This window comes from Palaemon carinicauda, chromosome 6 (assembly GCF_036898095.1).
Source record: "Palaemon carinicauda isolate YSFRI2023 chromosome 6, ASM3689809v2, whole genome shotgun sequence".
In the NCBI taxonomy this organism is placed as follows: domain Eukaryota; kingdom Metazoa; phylum Arthropoda; class Malacostraca; order Decapoda; family Palaemonidae; genus Palaemon; species Palaemon carinicauda.
This window is the reverse complement of record NC_090730.1, coordinates 151,674,622-151,684,621: the sequence shown is the minus strand read 5'-3', so window position 1 is coordinate 151,684,621 and position 10,000 is coordinate 151,674,622. Positions and strand designations below refer to the sequence as shown.

The 10,000-nt window shown below is 33.5% G+C and overlaps 1 protein-coding gene across 1 annotated transcript in view; it reads left to right on the top strand.

The window, feature by feature from the left end:
- LOC137642738 (G-protein coupled receptor Mth2-like) overlaps positions 1 to 9,327 on the top strand; it is an 18,805-nt gene extending 9,478 nt beyond the window's left edge. Inside the window, exons 2-8 of the mRNA XM_068375571.1 lie at positions 2,773 to 4,401; positions 4,609 to 4,789; positions 5,361 to 5,439; positions 6,241 to 6,407; positions 6,682 to 6,837; positions 7,796 to 7,865; positions 8,623 to 9,327. Of these exons, the coding sequence (XP_068231672.1) occupies positions 2,794 to 4,401; positions 4,609 to 4,789; positions 5,361 to 5,439; positions 6,241 to 6,407; positions 6,682 to 6,837; positions 7,796 to 7,865; positions 8,623 to 8,998 (2,637 nt within the window). The 5' untranslated portion in view covers positions 2,773 to 2,793 and the 3' untranslated portion in view covers positions 8,999 to 9,327. The remainder of the gene's footprint in view (positions 1 to 2,772; positions 4,402 to 4,608; positions 4,790 to 5,360; positions 5,440 to 6,240; positions 6,408 to 6,681; positions 6,838 to 7,795; positions 7,866 to 8,622) is intronic.
- The last annotated feature ends 673 nt before the right edge of the window (positions 9,328 to 10,000 follow it).

Genomic DNA, 10,000 nt, shown 5'->3' with positions numbered 1-10,000 from the left:
ATGAATGCGAGGTAAACCCCGTTAAAACAAAACACAATCATCTTATAAAACCAAGAATTATGAAAATAAAAATCTACGCTAGACATCATTGCTGAAGCTTACCTCTAATTGCCGAGTGAAATAGTATAGCCAGCAACCCACTTATGCCTGATGAGATTCTATAATGAACTCCGGCATTGGTCATGCGATATATTGTACTCCGACCGAGAGAATCATCTTACATCTAATTGCAGAACATGTGCACGTACAAGAAAGATGAGTTCTGAAGTTAATTTACATATATGGCTTGTAATTCATTAAAGGCAACATTATTTTGTTTGGAAATAAAAAAATAAAAAATCTGTAAGCGGACTGATTTCGAATGGTTTTACTGTTTATAAGTTCTGATTAGAATTTTCCTAATTCATTGCTTGTATTCATTTGAGATTTTCATTCTTCTTATGAGAATTTTCAGCATTATGGTCATTCTTCTAACACTAATTGAAATTGCTTCTGGAATTATTCCCCTCTCGTCGCCTTTCTTTGTAGTGTAACCCATCGCAACAAGGGGGGAGGGAGAGAGAGAGAGAGAGAGAGAGAGAGAGAGAGAGAGAGAGAGAGAGAGAGAGAGAGAGAGAGAGAGTGTGTGTGTGTGTGTGTGTGTATGCAGCATTCGTAATTTACAAGTAGAACCTTATTACCAAACCTGCATGACAAAGGTTTCTGACACTGTAAGTGGGGTTTCCAGCATTGAAGAAAATTAGCTCACTACAAAATAGCAAATTTGCTGAATATGATTATCTGGGATAAACTTTCATATCAGAAACAAGACGACTTACCAGCACCTCGTGTGAAGTCTTACTTTATAATACTCTTGTAGGAAACAGGATACTTACCTGAAATGACAGAAAATCAAGTGTTAAATAATACTTCAAGATGAAAATCATTATTTTTCCAAATTTAAAACAAAGTAATGTCAGAGACAAGGCCGATACGAACAAGAAGGAAAGAGATATTAAACAGGTATATGGCTTATTTCTGATGTAAGCAAAAGACTCGTATCCTGAACCATTGGAAATATGCATTTCAAATAATTTCAAATAAAATTTTGGTACAGAAACAATTAATTTCATCCATAATAATATTTACATAGTTAATAAAATACAATAGCTTTGTTCGTACAGTAATTAATAGACAACAATAATAATTTGTAGTATAAATCCACTTTTATATTTGATACATATTTCTCTTCTAAAAATCTAAGCTTTCAAAACAAAAAGACCCTCTGAGTTGCAACTTCTACGCTACCTGAGAGACAATGCCCACAAATGAACAGTGCTAATGACAACCTCATTTCTTATTCTTTCTCATTATAGATTGTTCTTCGTGGTAATCATATTCTGCCAACATAACAGACTTCAGTCTCGTAGCATCAGCTGTGGCAATTACACATAACTGGGAGAAAGAAGTTTACAGACAATCATGAAATTCTATTAGGTCTCCAGAATATTTCTCCTAGCTATCTTGTACTCTCGTCAATCATTGATATAGAAATTAACTGTATGTGAGTTAATGGTTATCCTGGTTAAAAAAAAAAAAAAATATTTCTTTATCTTTACTGATTCTTTGTATTTCTTATAATATTTAAGACTTTTGTTTCACAGACATAATCATTCAAAGAAAGTTTCCTTTCATGTTGCAACCAAATTTTTATTGTTCACTTTAACTGACTTAGCTGCCTACACACTAACATACTGGACAACCTTTCAGTAATTGTGCTGGGTTAAATATTTTACAAACCCAGTATAACAAAACCCACTACCATTGTATGACAGGGTACTTGAAATTATATGAGTTGTTGGTAGTTGTTCATGAGTTTAGTCATCAGCTGCATCAGGGCCCATGGGTTTTGTTTGATATTGGCATTAACATTACATAAACTTTACCCTGAATTAAAAAAAAATATATATTAGAATTTTTCGTTGAATTTCCACATAAAACTTCGTATAATTTTTTATTCATGTGTATAAATGGAATTCTAGTTCATTAAAGGTTCACTATAACAAAAATTGTCATCAGACTTCGTAAGGTATATCTGCTACACATATGATATAAGAATCGTTGTTTCCTTTCATGCTTCCATTAGTCATTACTCTAATAACTAATCATTATATCATATGTATTACTCCCTTTGTATGGACTTCTTAAAGAAACAATCACCTTTGCATGCGTCTCTAACGAGAAAATCTTTAGTACCAATCCCTTGCATCTCACAGTACTTAAAAACTTCGATTAGCACTATACGTCCTAATAGTGATAAAAAATTATATTATTCATAACGTTTCTACTAACACTAACTTACAATACATCATTTTCACAAATCACCTTCTCCACACTTTTCATAACACCTTTAATATCTTCATATTCCTTCATTTTTTCTTTTCATGCTTAGTACTTACTTTATATATAAAGAAATCTACACTAATTCTTTTTTTTTTTATTTTAATCTGTTGCCTACTTCACAGCATGCTTTCTCATTATGTGACAATGCAGTAACATTGGTGTACCAACCGTGTGTCACACGATCGCACATAGTTCATTTTGTGTAGATATTATGCTTGTATCTTCGCTCTTCCCTCGCACTAAAAAGAACCTGAATGAACATGCCTGCTTTTCTCAGGTTCCTTTTAGTGCGAGGGAAGAGCGAAGATACAAGCATAATACATACACAAAATAAACTATGTACGATCGTGTGACACACAGTTGGTACATTGGTTTCGTCTGATTTCACAGGTATTCAAACACTTTAGCGTCATGGATGTGCCTGCTCTATTATTTACAAGCGTCATCCTAACGTGGGAGACATTAGTAAATGGAAGTCAAGACCGAAAAAGCCTGGTGATTAGGAAATGTTGTGCAGAAAATGAATATTACAATTTTGTGACTGGTGAATGTGAATGGACAGATGATACAAAGTTTGAGGACCATGTTATAACCTATCCAAGAGATAACGTGACACACATAAGCTACAAAACTGGAATGATACATAAATGCCCAAAATCTAATCAGCCAATGGTGACCCACATGCAGCAAGATACCCATGTAATCATAGAAACAGGTCATTTACAAGAGCTTGAGTCGGGAGTTATTTATGACCATGATATTTACTGCACAGAACGTATAGCTTCCTCACCAAATAATCTCCCCAGCGCAACGCTTCTAGTAGCTTTTTGTCCTAGGACAAGTAAGTGCTGTAATATAGATGATTATCCCCTCAGCTCCTTTCATGAATGCAAAGATCATCTCGAAAACATAGATAGTTATGATGATATAATTCAAGAATTCCTTCAAAGTGGCAACGTTTCAACAGACTTGATAAGTGAAAGCTCAGGATCTCTTAAGATAATCAATTCAAATGCAACTTGCTTTGAAGGGCGCAATGAAACGACTTTCCTCTGTAAACAGACTGATTGCACGTGTCATCCCACCGTTGCTTGTTGCAAAGATTTTTTTGGAAGACAAAGTGGGGCTTTCATTTGTCAAAATATATTTAAAAAATGTTGCAACACCAATGAGATATGGTCGGTCAATGGATGTATTTCAATGTCTACTGACTACCTGCCTTCTTCTGTCATGACAGAACTGCTCAAGACCCATTTCCCAAAAACCAAACTACCAAAATTGGACAATACGATCTGCAGTACATCATTCAAAGCAGGAAATAAATATATCAGTTGGAGGGTTAGTGATGGTGTAAATCTATCTGTACATACTGACTACGGCTCCCTAGAAACTGACAATTACTGTGTAGAGGATTATGCAGACAGTTCAGGTAAAATAGACTCTATGGTAATTCTATGTCTGAGAGAGATAGCGCATATTTTGCCAGAACAAATACTTGATAGTTATAGTGAAGCAAGTTCTATTGGAAAATGCTGCCCAGAAAGAATGGTTTTCAATGAAATATCGTACTGTGCCAATGACACAATTGGGTTGGATATTCTAGACCTACCAGAGTTTGTGGCTGCTAATGTTACAGATATAACTGTCTCATACTTCCCTGTCTGTCAAGACGACGATAAAATCTATTACATTTTTCCTTTTGGTAAGCAGATTGACAAAGATTATGCCATTTTAGAGGAAGACCAAACCATGAGCATTGTCACACTAGATCACAACTGCTTCTTTGAAAAGAAAGCATTTAGGAAAACAGACTATTGTATTGATTATCGTATTACAAATGGTAGCAGCAAGCCTGAAGTCTATTTGTGTAGTCATGTGCATCATAGGCATTCGCTGAAACATCAAGAAAAGTATATCATCATACCGGCATTTCTAGGGGTATCTTGTGCTGCGCTAATAGTAACTGCTCTCTCCTTAATGTCGATGAGAGTCAGGAGGGGAATATACACTGTCAAAAAGGCAAGTTATAATATTTTCCATGTCAATGTTTTTGTATAGTTCAGCTGGTTATAGCTTGAATTTGATAGTACAGTCATTCCAGAACATTGGGTTAAAATCTAAACATATTCTACAGTTAATTTTGAGTAATGGATGAAGAAACATAATTCAATTGTCCTAGTATACATTTTGCAACTGTATTCCAGTAACTGTTTCTCTAACTTACAGATGAGTACCTTACCAGGAAAAATCCTTTTAAGCTACGTTTTTTCTTATCTGATGGCTTTTTCTCTACTTGCCATTGGGATGGCACAAACAAAAGGAGATGATGACTTTCCCAGCCCTGTCCTCCTCACCATCGGAATGATGAAAACTACAAGAGCCAATCACTATTCTTGCCCTCTACTTGGTGAGTCAAAAAGATATATATATATATATATATATATATATATATATATATATATATATATATATATATATATATATATATATATATATTGTACCACAAGTATTTCATACACCCTCGTACACTGTATCGGTTTTCCTTTTTTCATCTTATATCCCTCGCTCTTCCTTGCACTGTTAATAGACCAACCTGTGTAAGCATGCTAGCTCAAGTTTGATTATGTTTGAATATTTGTGACGTTCTTGCTCGCAAGTCCTTGTATATAAACTCGATGCTTGTTTAATAAAGTTCAGTTGTCTTCACCTCGCTTCTCAGTTATAACCTAACTGCTTACTCGCCCTGATCATTAAGAAACAATTGCATTAGATGATGAGAATGTTCTAGTTTGAAAAATTAGTGCTGATAAAGTTTTCTTTATTTAACTTTTATCTTTGAATTACTTCAGACTATAAATTTAACTTGATACTAATTGTTCCATAATAAGAACTTAAAATAAAACATTACCCTCAGACATAAGGATGATTTTTATCATTCCTTTATTTATTCTTATATCTATTTATTCTTATATTTACAGCTGGGATGACTTTGTTCTTTTTATTAGCAGCGTTTCAGTGGAACACTTCTATCTGTCTGGAGCATCTCCTCCTCACGTTGTAAGTTACGTGATATTCGTATATCACATTATTCATCTTACAAACAACGTGAATTTATAATTTAATGTTTTCTATTTCTGTTAAGAAATGGCTTCTTGTGATATATATATATATATATATATATATATATATATATATATATATATATATATATATATATATATATATATATATATATATATATATATCAATGGAACTGATCCACATAAACTATTTCGCAGAAAAAAATACAAACTTTCTTTATCATGTAATCCTTTACAAAGATTCAACTTTATATATTTCCTCATGCATGGTACTGGAAATACTTAATTGAGAAAGATTAGTGTATAATTTTCTTAAATGCGTACACCAGTTCCTTAAAATCATAAGTAATCACCAAATCATTACGAATTGAAAACCTTGGATTTGTCTAAAATCTCCACACCTGTTGTTTAAAGTTATAAGTATACAACAAATTAGGTAGACAACAAATTATCACAAATCATTGAAAATATTGGGTGCATATACCATTAGTAATTTGTTGTTCTATAAAACGGTATTATACGTGAGATCATTAATCAGGTATAGGGTCAGTCAAGAAAGACCTAATTAGTTATATTATGACCTAAGTCATGTTAGGAAACATTCCTGGTATAATGCTTCATTATTCTCAGACACTCTCAGACATCATGGTGATTCAATGTTCACATTCGCCCCTCACCTTACATCTTAAAAATTCATTATAGTTTAACATGGCGAATGCACTTTTTCAATTTATTTTCATGTGTCAAATATTTAATTCGATTTTTTTTTCTTTTACAGGGACGTAAAGTTATCCGACAACTGGCGCTTTCTCTGTCATTCTCTATGGGCATGGGGGACCCCAAGTATAATAATGATACTGGCTCTGGTTCTTGATTACCACAGAGCCAGTTTACCCTGTTCAGTCATTACTCCAAAGATCGGTCTTCGTAACTGTTTCTTCTCGGGTAGGTCACTGATGACATTATTATTATTATTATTATTATTATTATTATTATTATTATTATTATTATTATTATTATTATTATTATTATTATTATTATTATTATTATTACTGGCTAAGATCATGAAGTAAATTGACAAATGGGTAATATTGTTCATTCTTTCCGCCCATTCACTCAATTTGAGAAAATAAATTTCTTAATAGCACGTAAAATGAAAACTTCTGTCTTTTACATTTAAACTCGGCGTATAATAATTATTACCTTTTATTCTTTCTAGATCCAAGAGCACAGATCCTTTATTTGTACCTTCCAATGTTTATTTCGCTTTGTGCCAACATTACTCTCCTGGCAGTAAGCAAATACGTCAGGGAAGCAAAGCTCAAAAAGCTTGAACGTGGAACCAAATCTTTCAGTACTTCAGCTACTTCTGAAGGTGAGCGTCAGTTTTCTTAATGCATTACTAACCCTTAACCGATAATAATTCGTAGATAAGGGCTAGGAATTAAATTTAAGTTAATTAAGTTAATAAAGCTACCAACAATGGTAAATTTGCAAAGTCATTTAAAAGTTTCACGACTGACGTCAGTGGAAAAAAATTGATGGGTGCTGATTAATTTTCACAAGATATACTGTAGACACAAACTCTCAGAAAAGGCCAGCAATCAAGATATTACATAAACTGCGATTTATTTCTCCCAAATAGAGCTTTTACTATGAAACCCGTCTTAGACCTAACCACAAAATGATTGTGGGTAGCAACGAAAAGCAGACTTGAGAAATATCAGATTTTTTACTATACTCACATGGGGAAAAAACTTATCTTTACCACTCTTTAGCTTGTATTTTCCACATTAATATTTCCTCTGCTGCATAGCCGCAATTTGAAATAACGTGAATATCATATGTACGGTAAGATTATTGCTATAATAAATGTTGGTTATAAGTCAGCTTCTCCGCATCTATACAGATATTTATCTGGCACCAATGTAAGGCTATTTCACTCATGAACATACCCAGTATATAATAAAAAATAGTTAATGTTGTTTTAGAATAAAAACACAGGGCATTATGCAAACTGAACTACAACTCGCAAAACATAAAGATAATCAATAATAATAAAGAGTAAATGAAGAGTTTTAATTTATATTATCTATAGAACATCTTCAATAATTTCAAGACTAATGAACATTTATCCAGGCTAGCTTTAACTTATAATTCCTAGTATATATTGCATAAAGAACGAATAATGTATTACATTCCTATATTTTGTGTCCCTCAGCATTTCTCAACTCTTAAGGAACCCATCTTGCTAGAAGATCAGGTTTTTCTATCTTTAAATTTTTTTCAAGTAAAAGGACTAGAATATTGCCGAACTAAAACTACTGTTACAGAGAGAAGACAAACTTCAAGCAGCTTGAAGAGGCAGAATTCCGGACTTCGAAAATATAAGAAGAACCGTTTGTAAGTTTTACCTTATTATTCCAGTAATCATTAATTGCTTATTGATCAGTTTGTATCAATATGATGTCATAATAAGTCGGAAAACGTAATCATCAGGAAATATATCTTTTCAAAGCGTGTAGGAAATTCATTTATATTCTAACTTAACAGCTTGTTCAAAATAAAAAATAAAAAAAAAAAATAAAAAAAAAATTAGAGCAGCGATGCATATATACTTGAACATATGGAAATGTGCATTCTCTTTTTTAGAGAATGCACATTTCATACGAATAAGTGATTCTGTATCTTTGTGTCCTTTGAACTTCAATCTCACCAGTTTCCTGTACTCTATAATTTTTTCCCCTAAACTTTATGCCTTTTACATCCTTCATCCACTAGATTGCGTCAGCCATTAATTCTTCTAACCTTTGACTTTCTGTGACGTGCTCTCTGTACCACTCTCTTTTTCACCATACTTCACGTTATGGCTTTGCTGGTCTAACAGTGAAGGATTATACACCACACACTGGCGTCACAACAATCATGACTGTTGATACTTAAAAGGTTTTACGTTCGTAAGCCAGCTCATTTAGTTTACAATTAACACTTCTTCTTTTCGAGTTCCCATTTTTACTATATTTTCCTATTAAAAAAAGACAGTTTGTAACGAGTAAACCTCACTTACACTTACCATAAAATAATTAAGAATGATACACAAAAATAAAGCAACACATTTCTTAACATTGGATCTAATGCCCTTTTTTCTGTTTACACCCAGATGGATCAACTCCACGAAGCTGATCTTCTGGGCAGGAGCCACCTGGATAGCAGAGGTAGCCTCGTTTTTGGCTGCTTATTTGGTAGGAGTTCCCGAAAGATGGTACAGTTATCTCTGGTACGTGCCAGCTGTCATCAATGCCCTCAGGGGTGTAAGTATCTTTAGCCTGGTTGTGTTTACTCGGGAAAATCGCAGGAAGTTATCCGAGAAGGTCGAGGTACTCTACCCTCAGGTAGCTTCGATGAAAAAGTCGTTCCAATCACGCGCGAAGAGAAATTCCATTTCGTTAGATACTGTGCAGAAAGGAGAACAGAACACATGTTCAGAACCAACGATATCGAGTCCCGAAATGAAAATAACTACCACAAGACTTTGAGTCTAATGGAGAAGCAGGGATAAATGGGGCGAGTTATCTTGGTAATTGTCGATTCAACCCAAGGAATAAGCACGTTGCAAAATACACCTATCAATTACAATCATCGTTCTTTGGACTAATCTAAACTAAAACTTGGTTAGATTCTAGTTTTCCTCGAGAGATTTGCACCTACCTAGCTAAATGGAGTTCAAATACCTTGTTGACCAGCTATGTTTCTTGTCTAAGCAAGAATTGAGAAAAATTAACATTTCAGGTCACTGTCCGCAAAAATGTTCATTGTAATTTTTTCTAAATAATAAATCCCTGAATAAAGAATATTTAAGGATACATTCCACGGCCTTTTATTTGACCTCTCCAAATTCCTTGCACTTTTCTTTCTTAAATTTCTCCATTAGGTAAACTGTTCTGGTGATCATGAAGCATCTAATTGTAATGATCTTGATTATCGTTACTCATGAAATCGGAAGTATGAAAACATTACAGTAATGTAAAATATGAAGATAAAGGATACCATTACAAATACAACCCTTGACGGAAATGAAAAAGTACAGGGCCGTAAATCCGCATTTAAAGAACAATATTTCTTGCTTATTCAGGTTCTGACGCTGATGCTGGAAAGGCCTTTTTCAGAAACAGCATAATACCGCAAAGAAGTTTTAAACAGATAATCATTATATTATTTACGTTTTTAAACCGATTTCTTCTGAGTAGTAAAAATGTCAGTAAATAATATAAGAGGAAAACGCGATCTCTTATAAATAACAAATGGTTTCCTTGAACAGTATTATTATTATTATTATTATTATTATTATTATTATTATTATTATCATCATCATCCCTCCTCTGATCTGATCGCCTTGATTCCAACATGCTTCCAGTGATGTTATTCACTTAACGTTCCATAATTTCATCTAAATTTACAGTCTGCTTCTGATGGCAGCTTTCCCTTTCCCGGCGTATTAGTTCATTAGGTTAATCTTCCCGGCATCTCAATGTGCAGAC